Below are 23,947 nucleotides of genomic sequence, written 5' to 3' on the forward strand. Positions count from 1 at the left end.
TAAAACCAAATGACCCTACAAACAACATCACAAATTCAACAACCTACAACTCAACAGTTACAAACTCAACATTACCGACACCTTTCACAACCAACGTTATACCGTACATTCCAGGACTATCTGAAAAAATAATAATAATTGGAAATAGACAGAACTTATTTTAAAACAAAAAATTCACTGAGATCTATACCCACACATACAAAACCCAACAACACAAAAAAAACAACAAATTTCATTTATGAGATTCCTTGTTCTTGTGATGAAAGTTATATTGGTGAAACTTCGAGACCATTGGAAGTGCGTGAGAATGAACATTGAGATAACATAAAAAATGTACAATTAACAGGTTCAACATTTGTAAGATTACATATTTTAATCAGAGACGGTGACCATCGAATTTAGTGGAACAAGACGAGAATGACTGCCAATGAACCTCACTTTAAGAGACGTAAAGTTGAAAAATCAGCGTATGTTCTTAGAACTGGAGAGAAGTGTATTTCGGACAGCTCCTTAGAAATGGATCTTGAATAAAAATATAGATAGTAGCGAAATAGCAACAGAATGATATCAGAGAACACCTTGTACAACATCAAATAAATGTTTCATCAAAACTCTTTTGATATCTGTTGAAGAAGTTGAGAAACTTGAAACTACCGATATTACCTGTACATCGCAACTTTCAATCGTTTTTAGATATATCAAAGAAGGTAATGTGGTAGAACGTTTTATTTATGGGTTTTCATGATGTTTCATCTGGGCGCACAGCTGACGATTTGTTTAATTTTTTAATTCGTACGTGTGGCACCTATAATTTTAAACATACACCTTTCAATTCACCTTTCAAAATGCGGGACCCTCGCAGACTATATTGAACTTGAATGACCGCCGATTAAAAGTAGTTTGCGGGTGCCTTGTGAATTCACTCAAACCAACCACATTTAATCTTCCTTCCTACTCCATCCTTCCTTTCCTTTCCTCAAGACACGACTCTCACCTCCCCGTTGGTTCTTACTGGACAATAAAATTTACTTTTATAGACCTGTTTTTATAAGTATAATGAAGTACTTGTGCTTATAAAATATTTGTAGCAATTTTAACAAAACTGTTATATTAGAAGAGAAAAGTATTATTTATTGACTGAGAAAAGTTCATTTATGTTAAATAACTCAAAGACAACACTTTTTTCTTGTTTTTGTTTTTCAATGGTCAATTTTATACGTATAATTTTCGGCAATACACAATTTTTGTTTGCATTTATGCAAATATTACGTATTTTGCTTTAAATAGGTGCGATACCCCAAAAAATTTTCGCGCCTCCGGCGGGCTTTTCTGTGTGGATATAGTCTTTATGACTTTAGCTTCCCCTGTTCTCCAATGCACGAACCGCCACTGGAGCATGATGTATGCTCTTGCAGCATTGAGAAACGGAATGCCCGCTTTGAGAGCAATTTGGCATTCCGAGAACAACAACTCTTGTCGAGAAACTATCTGGAAAAGCTCCTGTGTAGAGAAAAATTGGTTACGACACGGTGTTAACAAAAAAAAATTTTAGTAAGATGTATTTTTCACATTGCAGAACCTGGATTCACCTTATCAAAAGAGTCATTATTATGGTGTGTATAGATGCTATAAAGCAACTTAACCGTCACACTGACGCAGTGATTGTTTTCTGATATTCAAAAATATGTAGATAATAATAATTTAGCAGAAGTGAGAAATGATAAATAAACGAGTCATATACGAGAATAGTCCCAGAAGTACCCGGTCCAACAAAGAAAACAAAAATTAAAAAAAAAAAATTATTTATTTTTCAACACAATCTCTATACACTTTTCCCAGCGCCGTCACTTCTTCATCGTTGGAAAATATTTGACAACTGAACCATTTTTTGAAAGTTTAGGAACATGAAATACTCTGAGGGGGCTGAATCTGGCGAATAGAGAGCGCTTGAGATAGCAATGGATTCGTGAGCTGGTGCATTGTCTTGATGAAACAACACTTTTTTCTTAGCCAAGTGCTGCCGTTTATGCTTGATTTCTTAACTCGAACTTTGCAATAAGTTCGCATAATACTCGCCGTTGATAGTTTTACCTTTTTAAGGTAGTCAATAAAAATTATCCCACGGGCATCCAAAAAAAAATCGATGCCATGACCTTGCAAGCAAATGAAACAGTCTTCGCCTTCTTTGGAGCCGGTTTTGTCTTTTGAGTCCACTGTTTTGGTTGTTCTTTTGTCCAGGGTGTAAAGTGATGGACTCATGTTTCAACCGTGGTTATGAAACGTCACAAGAATTCTGCTTTGTTGCTGTGAAACTTCGCTAAACACTCAATTGAAACATCGGGTTTTGCTCGAGTGTGAGCAAATGCGGCACCTATCGTGCACAAAGTTTTCTCATGTCCGAATTTTCAAATAACATACGATGTACCGCACTTTTTGAAATGCCTACTAACTCTGATAGCTCGCGCACTTTCAGTCGATGATCAATCAGTGTCGCTTTGTGGATTTTTTCACCGTTTCTGGAGTTGTCACCTCATTTGGTCGACCACTACGATGCTAGTCTTGGCAGCTCGTACGGCCTTGGCCAATCTCGCTACGCAATATTTTACTGTTGTGAACGAAGGAGCAGACTTACCCAGAGCGGAATCTAGTTCAGGATATATAGTTGGACTGAGGCCTTTCAAATGAAAGTATTGCACCACATAACGATGACTAATTTTCTCCATTTTCACAAATTCACCGAAAACGTTCGCTACCAACGTTCGCTGCCAAACAAATACTAAAACAACGCAGCCTCTTCAAACTTGAAACAACTACCGCCATCTCTAGGTCAGGCCGGGTACTTCTGAGACCACCCTGGTATGAAGTACCCGAAATTGAAATTTTTTTTATGTAACAAAAAGAAGGATTAGGCCAAAGAAAGAAACAGATACCTGCTTCATTCTGTTCTTAAAAACCATTTATTATTGTTTTCTATTAGTTTTATATAAGTATTTGTGAAATAACAACAAAGAAGGTACAATTTGAAAGTACCAAACTGTTATTAAACGAATAAATAATAAGGTTTGTTTCCGTTTATTGCTGTTTTCAAAGGCTCATAAAATGGTGTCAGAAATAGCTACTCGTTTGTGAGAATTCCAGCCTATAATTCAAGAAAACTGTATAAAGAAAATCATTTGACATTTGGTGAAGTCAAAAATGACGTCTCTGTACTAGCTCCCGAGCCCGTTAACTGATTATGACATTAAAAAGCGGTCAATTTGGAAACAAAAATTCGAAATATATCTGATAAACCTGAAATTCAAGAGGATGTGAAGATAGCCATGCTCTTCAATTTTATCGGCGACGACTTCTGCCTTTGATAACTATTTTCTACCGAGAAAAAGTATACCTTTAGAATCACTCAAATTTATTAACATATTGTCCAAGGTGAATCAAGGACCACTGAGCAGTATCTTACTGAGCTAAACAAGCAAGCTAGATTATGTGATTTATATTGTTGAAAATCATGCCCGAAAGAAAATAACCCTGGCCGCCGCTGGTAGCCATAAACCAGGCGTGACGTGGCTAAGAGCGCGCGAGTGTACGATGATTCCCCGCCACCCGAGAATAAATGATACCGAAATTTCTACGACATTCGATTACGATATTTAAAGGCTAGCCATGGGGATATCGGCATAGTCAAGTGGACGTTACAATGCGGTACGCGAAGTGATCTAGTAAGGCGATAGATATTCAAATAATAGTTGAAGTGATGTTGTATTTAAAGTGAAATAAAGTTAAGTTTGATTAATCAGTGTAGTCAATTATTGGTCAGCCCACGGGGAAAAACGTAACATTTGGTGTCGGAAGTGGAATAATTGACTGAAAATTTTCTGTTTTATGATGGAAACAAGGAGTGGTGATTACGACGACATGAAAGAGCTTAAGAAAATGTTCGAGGCTTTGCAAGCGAGCCTGGCGGAGAATGAAAAACGCAGAAGAGAGGAAGATGGACGCAAAAAAAAGGAAGATGAACACAGAAGAGAGGAAGATGAATGCAAAAGAGAGGAAGATGAACGAAGAGGAGATGAAAACAATTACGCCGAAATGAAGAAGATGAACGGAGGGAGGAAGAAAAGTTACGCCGAAATGAAGATCATGAAATACTATTAGGTATTCAAGAAAAGCAGGAAAAAGACTATCAGATGTACCTTCATTTATTGGAAGATTTTAAATTTTTCCAAGTGAGTAAAGAGGAGGTACAGGAATTTATTCAGGAAGAATTTGGAAAAGTATTTCAGGAAACAAAGGAGGGGTTGGAAAAAGTAGTCGATGAGAAGCTTGAAGGGAATGAAAGTAAATTTGAAGAGGAGTTTGAAGGAGTCGGAGGGAAACTTGAAAGAGTTGACAAAAAGTTTGAAGGAGTCGACAAAAAATCTGAAGAGATTTTCCGGGAACTTCGGACAGAATTACCGGAACCGAAAAGGCTTGCTGTGGAAAAATGCGAATCGGAAACGACACCTTTCCCTTCTAGCAGTAGTTTTATTAAAACTCCAAATTTTGATGGCGAATCTTCATGGTCACTTCATCATAGACAATTTGAAGCCGTTGCGGAAAATAATGGGTTGGAGAAATGAGGAGAAAGCAACAGCTCTTATACTGGCACTACGAGAAGAAGCCTCCGAAATTCTGCAAAATATTCCAGTGAATAGGCAGAATGATTATGAAGCAGTCGTATCAGCTTTGGAGGTCAGATATGGTAGTGAGCACCATCAACAAGTCTACCAAGCTCAACTGAAGATGAGAACTCAAGGTCAATCAGAAAGTTTGCAAGAATTTGGGGCTGAAGTCGAAAGGTTAGTAGGTTAGTAGTCTCGCCTACCCAAAAGCACCGGATAACTTCACCCACTGGATTAGTGTCCATAGTTTCATACACGGGGTTCGTGAGACGGAGCTGCAGCAGTTATTATTGTTGCTGTTGTATTTATTCATATTTCAGATCATTATAATATTAGACATGTCAATAATAAAAATAACAATAAATAACTATATAAATATAAATAAATAAGCATATATCTATCAAATGAAACTGGCACTACAAAACACTACAAGCGACATACTGATGCAAATTTTAAAATCATAGAGAAAATATTATAAAACAACATAATATAATTATATACAATTAAAAGGTACCCCAGTAGAAGTACCCCACATTAGTATATTTTGAGCCATGTGAGAATAGGCCAAAGAATAATAGACCATCTTGATACCATCTAAGTCAAGCAACTCTTTGAGCTGGCGTATTGCAAATATTGCCTGGTTCAATTTTTACACACATGATCAATGTGAGGCTCCCACGACAAGGTTTTATCTAAGTACATACCTAAGAGTTTGGCTGTATCAGATAGTTGGACGTTTTTAAGATTCAATGTATTTCTCAAGGAGAAACCCAAGTGAATTATTTTATTTGCATTCAGTTTCAGTTGGTTTCTGTCACACCAAGAAATCATAGCGTCAATGACTGAGTTTATATTGAATTCTAACTCATCTATTGTGTTACCAGACACTGATATGATAGTGTCATCTGCGAACATTACGGTGTAACCATGTTTGATATATTTCGGGAGATCATTTATATAGATTGAAAACATCAGCGGTCCTAATATTGAACCTTGTGAACTAGAGCGTCGGGGTTCGGAAAACTAAATTCAGCCAGTGTTAAGGGAGGGGGGGGGGTACATTGGCCGCTGCATCCCAAGCCCACAGTTATTCGATTTCCATGATTGGACGCAACAGTAACAGCTTAGTTATCGACGGATCTCTGAATAATCATCAGTGCCTTTTCACCATCGATACTGCAGCAATGAGGTCAGTAATGAGAGTCGAAATTTCCAACAGAAGCAGTAGAAAATATTAGTAGTACCTGTTCTGGAAACAGCCATTGGAGATAGATTGACTGTCTATGGAGAAGCTGAAGTGAGACTTAGGCTTGGACACTGCGAAGGTATTAGTGGCCAACATCGTCGATGAGTTCATTTTGGGATTAAACATCATGTCCCCCTACGAATTCGTGCCTTATGACATCGCCAAGGTGATTATACTGGAAGATTTCAGAATCTCTTCCGAACACCGAGAAAATTATTCAAGGGGAAATTGCTGGACCTGGCGGCTTGAGTACATGAATTATCGTGGCCAGATCCCTCGTCAATAGTAACAATCAGACCATTCCAGTAAGAATAATCAACCCCAATAATAATAGGGTGACTCTTAAGAAAGGGCTAGTAATAGGCACCTGCGAACCTATCGTGCTCTACCAGCGTGCTCTACAGCGTGCCCAACAACCCGCAAAGGAACTCATAGAGTCTTTCAAGAAGACGTGGAACCATCTGCCTGAAGAAGAACTATGTAAGTGTTGAAAATATCGGTCAGGATTTTTGGTTACTGGTTCTGGGTGTGTAGAAATGTTCGACGAAGTTCAATTTAAATTTAATATATGAAAAGTACAAAAATAGTACAAAATTACTTCCATTACAAAAAGAAACAATATCTCTATGACATATCTCTCAAAGTTTGACATTGCTCTCCAAAATGGTGAGCGAAAAAAATTAATTAATTACAACACAAAGCCATCCGATTCGTCGAGGAAGAGAAATATATGTTTGTGAAGGACAAAATCATTGGTCGAACGGATTTAGTTCAACATCGCATCGATACTGGTGATGCCAAACCCATACGTCATCCACCGAGACCTCTTCCCTTCGTAAAGCAAGACGAAGCTGCATCCATTGTTGATGGCATGTTGGAGGAATGAGTAATCGGGGAATCAAACAGCCCCTGGTCGTCACCTGTTGTATTAGTTACAAAGAAAGATGGATCGACGAGATTTTGCGTAGACTACATGAGGCTCAATGACACTAGATAGGACAGTTACTCTTTTCCTATTCTAGGAAGAGGGTAACTCTTGTTACTGCATTCAGGAAGGAGAGCAAGATGACTCTGCTATTGAATTCATGGTATGAAATAGTCACAATTGAAAATTGTAAATTGAAATTTTAGCTTGATTTTGCTAGTGTCGGTAGAATTTTACCTATTTCACAGCTCAAACAAATCATTCCTAATCCAATTTTGAAGCCCTGCATTGCAACTTAGGTATTTTATGGTAACATTTCGTTTCAAACCCTTAGGTGCAATTACATTGAAATTCCATTTCAAAGATATAGTCCAGCAAATCAAATTTATTGTTGACTTGAGTTCCGAGCCAATTTTGGGTCTTCAAGATTGTCTGAATTTAAATTTAATTATACAAAGGTTAATGAAATAAATGTTCTGCCACAATAAAACAACAAACATTCATGAAATATATAAACAAGTTTTTGAAGGAAGAGGTAAAATTCTTGAATTATGTTCTATTCATTTAATTTGAAAATTTGCATTATATAGTAAAGTTGGTTATCCCTCCAATTGGATGAATAGTTTGATAATCGTAGAAAAACCAGATAGATCCTTCAGGCTTTGTATTGATCCAAAACCAATCAACAAAGAGAACATTTCATTATTCCCACAAGTAACGATATTGTTAGTAGACTTACTGGAAAAGTATTTTTTTGTTACAGATATGAAAGATGGATTTTGGCAACTAAAATTAGATGATAAGAGTGCAGACTTGTGCACATTCAATACACCTCACCTTTTGGAAGATACAGAGTCAATAGAGATCCTCTTTGGGATTTGTATAGTACTCCAGAAATATTCCAAAACAGTTTTTGAAATATTTCGCAATATACCAGGGATAGAAATATATTTTGACACTATAAAATATCAGGTTTTGATGAAAACTCTCATGATAATACATTCGAAAGAAGTTTCGATTAGAGCAATATAAAATAATGTCAAATTTAATTTCAAGAAACAACAATATAAATAGAAAGAAATTAAATTTCTTGGACAAATTATGTCAGCAAAAGGTGTAAAGCCTAGTAAAGATAATATTGGCGATCAAAATTCCTGACTTGTGAAATTTTTCTCTAATTTTTCAGAACTGACTAGGATTTCAAGAAATTCAACTAAGAGAATCAGCATGCATTGAAAACAACAACATTCATTGAAAGCGATTAATTCAAAATCACCTACTCTAAAAATTCTTTACCCAAATTTACCTTTTGTCATACAAGTAAAGGTTTAGGGTGTGGTTTCCTACAAACAGGTCATCCTGTAGCTTTCGCCTCGAAAAGAAATGAGCACACACACTTCTGACTCTAGTTTTTACCTTCGAAAAATTCATCTATTTTACTTATGGATTTGAATAAGTATTTAGAAGTTGAGGGCGATCATAAAGCATTAATAGTTGTCCGTTTTTTAATCTATCGTTCACAAATTAATTTGCAGGTAGTGGTTCCACTAACCGAAAAATCAATTAGGATAATCATCATTTAACAAACAAAGTCCACATCGGACCAAAAAACTTTAGGTATATAAACAGCTAACCCTTGTCTTTAGATTCAGTATCAATTTGCTTCTCCTGAAGATGCTAACCTTGTTAGCGAAACGCGCGTCGAGTGCAAAAATATCACTTTGCTGTTAGGGTAATTGATCTCTAGAAAAAGTTTTCAAAAATCGGTTTGCAAAACCACTCACTACCTCACCTAACCCCACGAATACACGACACTGATAAAGAAATATTGTGAAACGGCCAAATAATTAGTATTCAGCCAGTCCAGCTAGCCAAGCCTTTATTCCTCAACTACATTTGATAGCACGTTTACTAACTATCTGGGTGACTAGGAGCCACAGGGCAGAAATGTTTATGACTGGACCAGGAACGCTTTGAACATAAAAGCACTCGTAGCGCTCTTATTTTTATTGCCGTTCCAATTGGGAATGGATAGACAATACCGCATTGTAAAAACACGTTAATAAAAACACCCAACAAAGGGATTAAGCTCGCACGGCGAAACCCGAACGACGTTGTCACGAATTCGCCACTTTATTTTTGTGAAGACCACTTTGATGTGAGTATGTTACCATATTTATTGATAGGTATTAAACTTGAAACGTTTGTTTGAGGTAAAATAGTTGAAATATTGAGGATATGGAATGACTACTTTATTGGGGTTACGTTTGTATTGATCTTGGTTATGATTCTCATTATCAATTTTATTCGTTTACTTTTCTTTTTGCAGTTACCAAATGATATGGAAAATTATATGGAGTATCATGTGTTAGGAATCACACGTTAAAAGGTAAGACCTCGTTAGTCCTTAGCTCGCACAAATTTCTCAACTTCTGAGAGTTGTCGTTCGTATGGGGGCGACAGGTGATTAACGAAAAATCTGATTTTAAACAGATCATGTGATGGGGTCAGTATCACAAGTACGTATAAAACCAAGATATATGCCCCATAAATGTATAGGCCCACCAGACAGGAAACCACGAACGTCTGACACAAAAGAGCGACCCTATATAGCTAAGAAGCAATAAATGATGATTCTTGAAGAGTGTAAAAAGGAATTCGAAGATAAATGTATAGTTACAGAACATCAAGTTTCGAAGAAATTGCATTCGGTAGTTCAGGTACTAACTTACTTATGAGAACTCGCATAAGTTCAAAACGAGTTTGATTATATATAAATTGGTTGTATCTAGGGTAAAGATAAATACAAAATTTACTTACAAGGAAGTCTTTACGTTTCTAAACTCAGACGAGCAAAATTCTTTATTTGTTGCAAGGAAATCGCCCAACATTAATACATCAATTATGAGCAAATTTGAGCCCAACTAGCAATTTTATATTGGTTGTGAAAACGTTTCGGAGAAACAAATTAAAAAACTGTACTTCTCCCAGAAATGTTTTCAATATGTTTATAAAACAGCTATAAATAGGAAATTGGTACCGTTTTATAAAACATTATAGTCTTTATTAATATTTTGTAAGGCCTTTCACAAACACTACAAAACAGTTACTTTCGGCAGTTACTATACAAATTTTCCAACACTATTCGTAAATAAAATAACTGAAATACAATTTTATAACAGTTTTTTAGTAATTCCAAGTAAGCTTTTTAAAATATAATGCAGCCTAAAATGATAAGAATAAAATAAAAAAGTATTCAAAATGTTTCCTTAAATGCGCAAGAAGTAATTTTGTATTGGACACTAGGAAAATATAATAGATATGTCACCAACTAAAAACCAACAAACAGAACGGTAGGGGACATATAAAACTGTTAAAGACATTGTTTTTGCTGCAAAGATTAATATTTTACCTGCGAATGAAATTTTATTGACAAATATATAGCATATTATTAGCAAAATTTAAGCGCGCCAATCTTTTATTGAAATTTTTAAAAAATTATCAATTATACAAAAATTCACTCTGTCGATGCATTAATTTTCTTGTCGCAAATTAATTCTGTTTGTTCTAAATAATATAATCTTATAATATCTATTTACTTTTCATCTGTAAGTATCACTTTATGTGCAGTATTTCATATTTTCAACTCATCTAATATCAGTATTCTAAATTGCTATCATTTTAAAATGACGTCGTTCTGGAATATAATTTGATATCTATAGCAAGAGTTTTAACGTATTGTAACGAATTAAAGAATTAACTGTCTTAATCAAATTTATTTTTAACAATATTTCACTATCACAACTAATTTATATACGACACTTAGATTCCTTTCTTTAAACGCACGATTCACTACTCCTTGGAACGGAGAGCGACCTTTTTATATCGTCAACGAACGTTCCGGATCTCTCTGCGGATTTCGGGACCCATCCACACCTTTCGCGCTGTTTCGCGTGTGCTGACTGGGACATCGGTGTGATTTTAGTGTATATAAACACGGTGCTCTACTTAAATCGACGGATTTTATTCATCGATAAACTTTTCCTGATTTTAGCAAAAACAAAATTGAAGCACTAGGTTACGTGGGTCTTCGTCTAAAACGAACCACTTTTCTTATTTTTTTTTAATGACCAATATGACACGACGTTATTAGGTATATAGTTAATAGGACGCTAGTCAAATAAAACTGACAAATTATACTTCACACGACATCTAAAATCAATGTCAGCTGGTTCTTATTAAATGCTTCATTTCATTCTTGGCGACAGAAAATATATATTAGCGGAAGCAATTTTATTTTATAACAGTTATTTTATTGTTATGGAATTGTAGTAAATATACCATACTATAAAATAGTTGGGAAATTATTAATAAAGCGACAATATGGTAATGAAAACAAAGTTGTGTTTGAAAGCATTCCAATAAAATAATTTCATTAAAGCTACAGGAAGCAGTTATAAAATAATCTTGAAATAGTTTTATAAAGAGCATAAAAATCTCACAGGAAAGTGCTATAAAACTGCTACAAAACAATTTACTTTCATAGAATGTGTTTTATAAGTTAATTGTAAAAACGTTTCTGTGATAATTTCGTGACTATTTTATAACGGATTTTCAATTTTATTTTATAAACGTTTCTATGACAAATTTATAATATACTTTTATTGCTCACAACTGTGTTATGTTCACGGCTCGTATAATATAATCAATTAGCATTTTGGAGGTAATTATAAAATAACAACAAAATAAAACGGTTGCAGCACCATGAAATTATAAAACAATATTGCTGGTTGGGAGCTATTTGCTTTAACAAGCTTGACGAATATGATGATTCAGGGTGGCTCGTTTTCAACTCGAATAATTTGTGGCTCCCGAACCATAAGCTTCAGACCATTGATATGTATTATACTTTATTGAAATCTGCTCATCATGGAGCATCTGATACTGCGAAACAATATAGGGTGATCCAATTAAAAAAAAAATGATGACATGCTCTGGGGGTACGATAGGGAAAGTAACATCAAATGTGAATATGCCAAACTGTGTCCCCCTGTATACTATTGTTGGCGTGTTTTTTTATTTTTCCTGAAAGACATTGTACCAAAAGTCATTCAAGGGGGCTCGTTTTAAATAGAATGCACTGTATATTCACGAATTTTTCATTCATATGCTTTCGTGCGCCGAAGAGTGGAATATTTTTAAGTTGACAATTTTCTAATATATTATTCATATAGAAATGCTCATGGTGTGTACTTTGGATTTTCCATCTTTTAAAAAAGATTTTCGACATTGAAGGGCGAGGCCCTTTGCACTGGGATGGCCGAGGACGGTGACCCTCCTAGGGGTCGCGACCACAGATTGAGAAACACTGTTGTAACTCACAGTATTCGCAATAGAATTTCAATGCCTACTGATTTTAATAGTTTTTAAATAAATATTTCTAATTTATTTATTTAATTTATGATCTATTTCAGAAAAAGAAGATTTTTATTCAAGAAATATAATCATGTCAGCAGAAAAAAAAATTGGAAAACGGTTGACCCTAAAGGCCATCCCTGTAACTTCCCGCTAATTCTATGCTTTTGCGCTCAAAATTCCACTCGATACAACGTTTCTGAGCTTTTCGAGTTTATGCGTTTTACGTAATTTTCTCGTATATATGAACGATAATCAAATTTATAGGTTTTTGAGAGTTCATATTTAAATGGGAAATCATATTTCTGCAGAATTTCTGAGGTTCATTATCTGTACCTACACAAAACGCTTTCAACAATAACAAACGCAACTCATCCGGGTCTGCTTTATCAAATATTCCGAGTTCAACAGACGACGAAATAAAAGTATCTTCGTATTAAGATAAGATTATTCGTTACTTGTTACTTGAATAATACCACTGATATATAACACTGATACCACTGATATATAAAACATATTAAAACATTAACTTGAATCCTATTCCTTGGAGATCAACTTTGACTTTGAACATGGACCCTGGAATCATAGAAGTGAAATACAACAAGGTAAGAAAGTTAACTTTTTCACCAATTTCATGCTATAATATATAGATAAAATTATTAACTCAATGAACACTTTATTGTGAGATTTTCACAACACAGTTTTACAAATACGCAACAAGTAAATTTCTGTATTATGGAACTGAAAACTTTTTTTTTACTTTTACCATACTTATACAAAATATCTATTAGCTCTGCAAATTCTAAGGAAACATAAAATGCTTCATTGTTGAGTACGAGTTTTTGAGTTATATATTGCCTATATGCAAATAGTTAGGTTTTTTATTTTTCAGTTATTTATCAATAACGAATTCGTTGATGCCGTGAGTAACAAGACATTCAAAGTAATCAATCCTTCCACTGAAAAAATCATTGCCGAAATTGCTGAAGCTGACAAGGCAGATGTAGACAAAGCAGTTGCAGCCGCTAAAGCTGCTTTTTTAAGAGGTTCAGAATGGAGGTCCATGGATGCTTCGCAGAGAGGAAAACTGATTAATAAGGTGTGTTGAGAAGTATTTTTCCTTTTTTCAGTTTTGAAGAGTGTCTATCGAATTTATTCAAATAGGATCTTTCATTAGGCGCTTCCTATATGTAAATATTTAAATTTAAACAAAACAATGTGTGTGTGAGAGATATCAATTTTTTTTCATTCGTTTGAAATACCTATTGATGCGATTATGTGTGGAATATAACATCGTTAAAATGTTCGACACGGCGTCGGAGCGTATGCGAAACTTTCAATTTTCCATTACTCAGGCGCATAAATCAGGCTGAATTTGATAGATGGCATGGGTTATGTTGGCTTTGAGGACCTCAGTGGTTTGTGGCTTATTAACATAAAGCACACCTGCGACTTAAGAAAACCCCACAAGAAAAAGTCTAACGGGGTCAAATCGTACAATCTCGGTGGCCAGTTTACATCACCATCACGCGAGATGACCATGCCTCAAATCGCTCGTGCAGAATATCCAATGTGGCATGAGCTGTGTAGTATTTAGTTCCGTCCTGTTTAACCTACATGTCGTTGGGTTCCAGATCATCCAATTCAGACCAAAAGAAATTGGTAATCATTGACCTATAGTGCTCGCCGTTGACAATGACGGCCTGGTCAACGTCTTTCTCGAAGGAATATAGACTCATGTGGATTGGTGTCGCCCCAACTTTTACAATTTTGTTTGTTCACGTACCAATTCATCCAGAAATGGGCCTCATCGCTGAAGATGATTTTTAGATGAAAATTAGGGTCAGTTTCCAACTGCTCCAGAGCCCATTCAGCGAACACACATCGTTGTTTATGGTCGTTTACCTTCAGTTCCTGGGTCAGTTGAATGTTGTATGGGTCTGCGAAAGGCCAAAACCTTGTGAGCGACGCGCAAAATTGACTGCCTCGGATTCTCCTGCACAGTCTCACAGACAGCGGAAATGTTTTCTGTAGATCTTGCGTTTTATCGATGTACGGGTGTTGGTCGATCATTTACTGAACAAATGGGCTCAAATTTAGCCCTTGCGAATAGCCCTCTCAATATGACGGAATTCCCTATTGGAAGACGTCATGTTTGTGTATCGTCTTCAAAATGTACCAGTCATATTTTATGGCTGAAAATTCGAGTTCGATCTGATTTTATTCGAAGTTTTACAACAATGAATGAACAACTTAAAAAATCTAAGATGGAAAGTCTAGCCTGTATTGTTAACCCATCAGGGACGGAGTTTTCTTGTTTTTTCAAAAAAATGATAATTTCAAGTGAAAGTGCTTCAATTAATTCTAGTGATCAAGAAAATAACAACCAATTATTGAAATATGCATTTTTCTTCAAAATATTGCTGGTTGCCATATGGCAATGCTAGGCATTGCAATGAGTGGATGTGGTCTTCTGGTGCAGAATTAGTAAAATAACGACTTGAATGAAATGTTTTTATTGAAAAAATGTCAGAATTGTCAGGAAGATTTACAAACGGGTATGGAACAATAAATTGCATTTTAGGCAAAGCCCTACGCCACATTTGATACACATTGTTCTCATAATTGACTTGCATTGTTCACCAGCACAATTTTTTTTCTTGTTATTTGGTACAGAAGTCAGATAATGTCCCACATTATCAAATCTTATGTCATCAGAAATACGGCTAACAGATCTACTTGATGCACTGCTTGATGGCCTGCCACCAGGTTTCCGAGGATTGCGATATTTTATGAGGTATGCTTTGACAATCTCTCTCCTGAATTGCAGTTGAGTCAAATTATTTCCTGCTTTCTTGTGTAAAATCCAAGCGTTTTGTAAAGTAGCATCTATTAACCAGGTGAAGAGACACCACCACCATTTTTTTGATCGTAATCCAATTCTATAACGGGAAATGTTCTCATCCATCAAGTCTGTGCCACCCATTGATGAATTGTATTTTCCAATCACACAAGGTCTTCGGATGTTGATGTTTTTCTTTTCTACCTTGGAATATCGTTTGACGCTGCCCATTGGAGATACTCCATCAGAAGTAGATGCAACAGTTACCACATTGTTATCAACCCACCTCACCAATATAATTCCATTTACTTATCCAATACATAACCGACTTCTCCCCTGTTCTTCTTTTTCATAGCTTTTTTCGAAATTAGAGGACAGCTTTTTGGGATACGGTTTTCTCTAATTGTGCCTGTTGCATCATATCCCATTTGTTTGAGGTGAGTCAATAGATGGAAACTAGTGAAGAGGTTATCACAAAATAGAGAATATCGTAGATTTCGTTTCTCCTCAGGCATCTCGTTCAATAATGTGACAAATGGTGCAGAAGAAGTTCCAAACACCGCATTATAATTGTCATTATATTTTGGATCCTTTCCTTGATATACATGAAATTCGCAAGATATCCGCTTGTACCATTGATACACCAAACCTTGTACCCAAAACGTATTAGTTTTCCCTTTATAAATTGTTTACATGAATGCCTACCAAAATATTTTACCATGGATTCATCGTAATTCAAATCTCTCTCGGGTACGTAATATTTCATAAATTTGGCTTGCAATTTTTCTACGAGTGGTCGCAATTTGTAGTACTTATCGAATTGATCGATATCATTATTATTTGCTAAATGGAAATATTTCCAAATTGTCAAAAACCGATCTCTTCTCATTGCCTCTATAACCAATTGGTTGCCCAAATCTCCAGCAGTATCCCAAAATAATTTTTTGCCTGGCATCCAGTTATATCCAGACAATATTAGGATTGCGAGAAAACACCGCATTTCCTCTCGAGTTATTTGGGGATTGGGATGATTTTCGAAAAGGGCATATCTTGACGTCTCTTCCAAGAAAAAATCAATCATGTCGTCATCAAAGAACAGTTCGAACATTTCGACAGGCGTGAAAGTTTTGAAACTCTCATAATTTCCCTTAGAAAATTCTTTCGCCGTCATTATAAGATCACCTTCGATCCATTCAATTTTGTCATAATCAATTTTTTCTGCTTGCGCGAAAACAGTTTCTTCTCGATTGTTTCCTTCTACAAAATTTTCGCGCATCCCCTCATTATGTTCGTCGAGAGTAACTGGTTCGTCATCTTCGAGGGAATCGTTTTGAAAAACTTCTAACTGAGCGGATGCCTTCAGTTGATTTCTTGACAAAATGTCAACAAGCCCTCCTTCATCCTCCTCGCCAGAATCTTCATCAGTCAATTCATTCACATCTGGCGGTTCTATAAAGATGTTTCGAACATCGAGGTCGTCTGAATAAGCCATTTGCAATGCTTCTTCCAGAGTTAACCCATCTCTAACAACAAAAAGGAACATCATATAAACATGCAGCCTGTGAAGCCTAGCATTGCCATATGGCAATTCTGAGGTTAGGAATCAATTAAATATCTAATTAGCGGATTATTTCAGTCAAAAGTGCTATTTGTATGGAAAATCATCATTTATTTAGATTTGCATGCTACTATAGACCATAACAGAAGATATTTTGTTGTACCTACATGAAGTTTATATCCATTTTGCAGTCAGCAAATATAACACGCTAGAATATTCAATCACACTATTTAGAAGTAACGTAAACAATTCGTGAACTGCACCATAGCAGAAAACTGTAAAAATTGATTATGTTCTTTTCAAAAAACAGTATTGATGTCAGGTAGATAAGCATTGCCATATGGTAACGCCAGTCTGTTATGGGTTAATGGCCATAACAATTTTTCTAGTGTCATATGTAATGTACATACCATGTATTTTTCTCATTTCAGAATGTTAGATTAATTTTCAGTTCTTGTAATACATCAAATGAAAAGTAATTTTAAATTATACACAAATTGATTAAATGAAATTAATTTCACACATTTTTTTTTAATAATCGTAGTTCTGGAAATGATTCTAGAATTCAAAAATTGAATTATAAAACGCCAAATGTCATAGACTCTGCATTAATATTATAGCGAGACAAAATTAATTTTTTTATATGTTTGTGATAGATAAACTACGAAAAATACAGTTGCCTACGAAAATTGCAAGAATTTTAGTCTGAGGTATCAAAAATTCGCCTATAAAAGTAATACTTTGGCATACGCGATGGAAAACGTCTTTGATTAATAATGAGTCAGCAACTCAGATATAGAAACATCATCAATAATTATTTTCTATAGGTATCAAATTGAAAGAAAATGATGAAGGGTTGGATTTGTTTTAAGTGCTAGAATACCACCACAGTAAAAGTAACCCAGCCTCTTTGCATGTTATCTTTCCACTTGGGAATGTACATGATGTGAATGATAACCCTGATATCTGAAACAAAAAATGTTTCCCTGTTAATCACTCATCAAACGACAACATTCAGAAGTTGAAGCTTGTGCTAGCCAAGGATTAACGGGATATTCCCTTATGACGTGTGATTCATAGTACGGGTTGGAAGATACACGGTTAAAAGCGATTTTTCGACCGTCGGGCTTGAACCACCAAGCGCTAACCAACCTGCTACAATTCCTGTGGCCGAAACATGTGCCATTCGATTCATTTTCCCAATGAATTTTCCAACATTTGCTTCGGTACCAAGAAAACTGAATATTAATGCGAAGATTTCTAAAGAGTTCAAGAGGTTGAGTACAAATATTCGGAACGACTCTTAACATTTCATTTGAGAGCAACGAGCAACGATTTTTTTATGTTTATTCTACATAAATTCATATTGAAAAATACTTTTAAGATCAATCTTTTCTTGACAGGATCAAAAAATTATTTATTTTTAATTAAATCAAATCAACCAATTTATGAAATCACACAATTTATATGATATAAAATCTTGTCGCGAGACCTACCTATTTAAAAAATATCAGAATTATGTAATGTCGAAATTTGGTTACATATTGTATTCTTGTTTATCTACATAGGTAAAACTCTCTTGACAAGCTTTTATATCATGTTCCTAAGTATGTTCATTTCATTCAATGCGTCATTGAAAGCACGGTTGATCTTCACAACATGAATTTGAGCACCACCAAGCTATCTCTAACCATTGTCGAGTTATAACTATTTAAAATTCCTTATGTGGGTCATCTTGTTTTCCGCCATTATTGTTTTTTCTCTTGAACCCTTTGATGGGATATTCATATCATGAGGGTTCATTGAAAAATAATCCACTATCTTTGGGAGACCATTATACATGTTGGATTTGTAATTGCTTTTGTATACTTTTCTTCCAACCCTTTCATTTAATACATTTGTCGTTGGGAGTATGAAAATACTTAGTCCGCTGTAATATTGGATTGAGAGTGGCGCCCTGTTATTTTTGGTATTCTTTAAATCAAATCCTTCCATTAGCTACCCATTTCACATAATGGACAAGATGGACAATGACCATCTTGTCCATTATGTAATATTTTTAGTGACTTCATTTTATTTCATTTTCAGTGAACGCTTCCATTTGATACCGACATTATGAGGGTGCATAAAAAAACTAGTCCGCCATTATGAATTTAGAATGAATATTTCATTTGATGGGTGTGCATAAAAATTTTCATTTTAGGCGGTTCGCCATATTGAATTCATAGTAACGTCATGGTATTTATCGTAGTCTTTCCAAAAACTAGTCCGCAATCTATGGCGAACTTCTTTTCAGCAAACTTTTTCATTTGATACCCAAGTATTTCATAAAAACAAACGCCATATTTGTTGCAGAATGACGTCAAATATGCGTATATGCACCCTAAACTTCCATGCAAAATTTCAGCACAAACGGTTTAGGAAAACTGCTTTAAAATTCACGTTCAAGATTTGACTTGAACTAACATGCATATATACATGCATACTTGAAACCATTGTAAGCTAAATATAAGCTCATAAAAAACATACAAAAACAATGGTTTCTGAGTGAAAGTCATAAGCATGGCTTAGCGTCCGTTATCGTTAAAGATAAATCGTTATTGAACTTGTCTAAATAGAGTTCGTTAAATCTTTAATAAATACAGGCCTTCCACAGTGTCTCATATAGCTCCAATGAAATGTTTTAAAAAATATTAGTATATTCTAACTGCATTGCAGAACACATTTTTCTGAATCATTTTCAACAAAAAAGTCATTCAAGACCCCCACCGAAATACAGTTTTTAATCTCATCAACACCGTTAAACTATAGAGTGTCTTTTTATTCTGCCACCTGAAATTTATGACATTTTAAAAAAGTTTCACTTTCGTATCTTTTGTGATAGTTTCGTGAGCGATTTTATATTTCTCCTCTGCAAAATTGACTCAATTTAAATGACGTTTCTTTTAGTGAAATCATATCTTGGTTGAATATTACCGTTGGAAAAAAAGCTGAAATGGTAAATACTGGATATGCAGTTAGCTACCTCAAAATTCAAACATTTGAAAAAGATGATAAATAATATTTGAAAAGGAAAAATACTATATTAGTGTTACTAAGAGCTCACGCTCCAAGTACAAATACAAAAAAATAAAACGATGAGGTCAGAAATGTATTGATATAGATAGCGGAAAACTTCTAAATCGTTATCTTCGTTTCTCTTTCTTTTTCCACTCGCCGACGTCTAGACTAAACTGACTTTTTGAAGCCTTTTTCGCCCAGAGTTTCGAAGTGATAAAACTCTTCTTCTGAACAACGAAAAAAATGACAGCCATAAAACTGGCAGTTATGCTATTAAGATTTGTGTCTTTAATAAAATTAATTTAAACTTCATTCGTATATCAATGCATTCAGCTGAGAATATTCAAGTAAAACTCCATATGTGAGATTTTCACTGAACGGTATAAAAAACCGCAACACATATTTTGCTATACAATAGCTTCCTCAAGAGTTTCCATACTACTAAATCCTGCCTAATAAGTGCCTTATATCATATAATCTTCCACCCACTTAAAGATTCATAATTTATTCTGAGGTTAGATAAAAACTAGTTAAAAATTTAAACATCATTGAAGAAAATTAACTGGGCATGTAATAAACTGATTAACATCTCTCACTTTAGAAAACAGATTCAGAAGAAGAAAAGAAACCAATTCTATTTAGTCATAAGTGAATTTTCAGAATTCTAAAATCTATTCACTTCCAAGCATTTCGAAACATTGAGTTTCAAACCCTTCTCACCAAAATGTAATATTTCATAGTCGTGGCTGCAAATATATTGAAGTCTGAACCTATTGATCAAATCCATTCCAATAATGAAATGACAATTGCAAAATCAATTAAACAGAAAGCCAATGATAATGCCGTTATATTCACGAGACCAGGCAAAGGTCGAACTGTTATTCACGAGAACAAACTGAAGAACTGTTATTGCTTTAGACAAAAACGAATACGTTAGTAAACCTCTAGATTTTCTCAATTTAGAAACCTACGAGATTATGAAGGATGGTCCTACAACTCTGTACCAGAAACTTATTTATGTCCCAGTATACCTCCAATTGAAACAATTGAGCTTGATGAGCGTCTCTTTGACAGAAACCACGTTAATCCTATGTACAGAATTACATTCTGCGAAACGTCCTCCAGATCTTCTGTATACCTACTCCACCACGTCCATCTGGTTTCCATAACTGTATTCTTGTTTCATCTGTGAAAATAAATTTTCCCCTATTTTGTTCATTCCAATTGACATGGGCTATCGCAATTAGTTCCCATTTAGATTTGTGACGTGGGAGAAGCCTAGGAACTCTGGCAGGTCGTTTTGGATTTAAAACAACTTCTTTGAGTCTTCTTATTACTGTATTGATACTTATGTTAACTTGTCGTGTGCTCAGTAAATTATTTCTGAGATGCGGAGCTGTAAGCGTGCGATTTTGCAAAGATAGAATTTTCAAATATTGGTCATCTCTTGGCATTGTACATCTCTTACATTCTTGGCCAGGCCGCTTTTTTTACTCCCCAGTCTCATTGTATCGCTTCATGATACGAGAAGAGTGGATTGATGGATATGCACAATATCTTTTTGTTTGCATCCCCCATTAACTAAAGTAACAATTTTAATATACACTAATTCGATCAAATGCGGCATCTCACTAAGAAAACTACAGAATCAAGGCATAAAGTATTCGAAATGTCATTCTGACAACTGACAACAATGAACAATACAATAGACATTAATAGTGGCGAAGGCACACGGCACACTGTTCAAAGTTTGTAGTTTGTACCATTATTTTACTCATTTAGCTATGTCCAAGCATTATTTCATCTATACTGAATGGAAATTTACGTAAAATACTTTGGCTTTTAAACATTTATCAATAAAAATAAATAACGTGTTAAGGGAAACGAAATTAACATGAAAAAATCTTGAAATAAAATATGCAATATTTTAGTCCGAAAGTATAACGCTGATTATATAGCAGATCCGTCATATGCAAATATGGACTCATTAGCTCCTGAGATTATTATAAAAAATAAGTAAGTTAGTATAATACGTAGTTCATTTACGATCATGTTGAGGTGACCGTATACCTAAATATGAAAAATTGCAAGGTTGTCTTCTCAATAAATTTCTTCGATCAAAAGTTCAATGTTTTTAACTTTTTACAAGCTGTTTTTTTGCTTGTGAAAAATTCTAATCTTGAAAAATTGTGTAATTCAATATTTTCTACACCATACCAGACCAATTGAAATATTGATACGCACATCGAATATTTTTTTTCCTTCTCATTATTTTCGGTCACCTAATATAGGATGTATTTAGTATAATGAAATAAAAGTGGGCTAGATGTTACTAATGAAATTGGGCATTGAGTTTGTTTAAACTTCCCTATAATTTTCTTATTAGTCAGTGGGCTATGCTTGAAGACTGGCCGTAAACAAATCTAAAGTAAATGGAACTTCAAACGTTCCAGCCAGTCTCTATATACCTACACAGTAGGTTTAATGGACTGACACCTATCAGAAAACAACTACTCCCCTGGCTAATACCACGAAGGGCGTTGGATTATATCCGACAGGCGTCAGTGCAGGAATTTTCACAGAAAATGTCCTGCATATGCAATTGGCAATACAACTGAAAGAGTCGACCTTCAATTATGGAACGGGCACACTTGTCGACTCTTTCAGTTGTATTGCCAATTGCATATGCAGGACATTTTCTGTGAAAATTCCTGCACTGACGCCTGTCGGATATAATCCAACGCCCTTCGTGGTATTAGCCAGGGGAGTAGTTGTTTTCTGATAGGTGTCAGTCCATTAAACCTACATTGTAGGTATATAGAGACTGGCTGGAACGTTTGAAGTTCCATTTACTTTAGATTTGTTTACGGCCAGTCTTCAAGCATAGCCCACTGACTAATAAGAAAGTTTTTTTCCTTATTCAGAGGAATCGGGCAAATTACGGATATGCAGTTGGTTAGTACCTCGTCCACGAGATGGAGTGACATTTGCGATGTTCGCTCCAACTTCGGAAGAGGAATGAAATACTCTGAGAGATTTCCGATTTTCAATTGTGGAATATCATTGACTTCAGGTCGATGATGGTCACTATCTTGCACTGATGAGTGGCTAATAAGCCCGAAACCGGTCTGCAAGTGTGCCCGTTCCATAATTGAAGGTCAACTCTTTCAGTTGTATTGCCAATTGCATATGCAGGACATTTTCTGTGAAAATTCCTCCACTGACGCCTGTCGGATATAATCCAACGCCCTTCGTGGTATTAGCCAGGGGAGTAGTTGTTTTCTGATAGGTGTCAGTCCATTAAACCTACTGTGTAGGTATATAGAGACTGGCTGGAACGTTTGAAGTTCCATTTACTTTAGATTTCTCTATAATTTTTTGAATATTATATCCAAGAATCCATTGTAGATTTTGAAATATTTATTTCGGTACCGATGAAATGAAATTCTTAATAATCTGTTTATATTATAGTTAGCTGACCTTATGGACAGGAATGCAAAGGAAATTGGAGGGTTGGAAAGTTTGAATTGCGGTAAAATATATTCAAATGCTGTTCGTGAAATATATGGAGCCGCAAACGTTTTAAGATATTATGCTGGATATTGTGACAAAATTCATGGAAATACCATTCCTGCAGGTAAGAATATAGGACATTTATCTCTTTCACCAACATTTCATTATCAATTTAATATTGTGGATTCAGATGGTAGATGCTGGGAGATGCCGGGTGGGACACCCGGCATCTCCCGGTGAAATACCATCACAACGACTTAGGCCGTTGTGATGGTATTTCACCGGGCTAACCTTTGGACTAACCTTTCGTTGCTATACCACTGTTTTCGGTTTCAAGGGTGGGAATATAAGTAAAAATTTCATGATGGCGCTTCTAGGATCAAAATACTCCGGAGGTGAAATAGTTCCCCAATCGGATCTCCAAGTGAGGGTTGATTCGTGGGTATCATCCTGCAGAAGTTATTCGAAAACCACTATGTCTGGCAGTTAACAGGGTCTTCCTAACATCAGTCCACAGAAAAATAGCATGAAAACTGCAGTTGCTAAGAGTCCCACTAGCAACTTCAAAATCGTTTTCTGTAACATCAGAGGACTCAACTCAAATATAAACTCAGTGCACAAACATATCTGCAAACAAATAGTCCTCATATTGCACTCACAAAAAGCAAAGTCAGTGCTTCAACAAACCCCGTCAATTTTCTTTATTTCCGATACAGACGTAACTTTGGAA

At 35.3% G+C, this 23,947-nt stretch overlaps 1 protein-coding gene and 1 long non-coding RNA gene across 2 annotated transcripts in view; both read left to right on the forward strand.

Annotated features, from left to right (window-relative positions):
• The first annotated feature begins 6,346 nt into the window (after nt 1-6,346).
• LOC141481782 (uncharacterized) lies at nt 6,347-12,277 on the forward strand. Its single transcript, XR_012465173.1, has 3 exons — nt 6,347-8,987; nt 9,159-9,218; nt 9,323-12,277. It is a non-coding gene; the product is annotated as an uncharacterized lncRNA (long non-coding RNA).
• Nucleotides 12,278-12,690: 413 nt separating this feature from the next.
• The window catches only part of LOC111506486 (aldehyde dehydrogenase 1A1), a 32,668-nt gene continuing 21,411 nt past the window's right edge, over nt 12,691-23,947 (forward strand). The window contains exons 1-3 of the mRNA XM_074173953.1: nt 12,691-12,849; nt 13,137-13,343; nt 23,176-23,341. Coding sequence (XP_074030054.1) covers nt 12,814-12,849; nt 13,137-13,343; nt 23,176-23,341 — 409 coding nt within the window. The 5' untranslated portion in view covers nt 12,691-12,813. The remainder of the gene's footprint in view (nt 12,850-13,136; nt 13,344-23,175; nt 23,342-23,947) is intronic.

Source organism: Leptinotarsa decemlineata, unplaced genomic scaffold, assembly GCF_025532065.1.
Source record: "Leptinotarsa decemlineata unplaced genomic scaffold, Ldec_3_MD MMD2_tig00000505_RagTag_RagTag, whole genome shotgun sequence".
NCBI classification, from domain to species: Eukaryota; Metazoa; Arthropoda; class Insecta; order Coleoptera; family Chrysomelidae; genus Leptinotarsa; species Leptinotarsa decemlineata.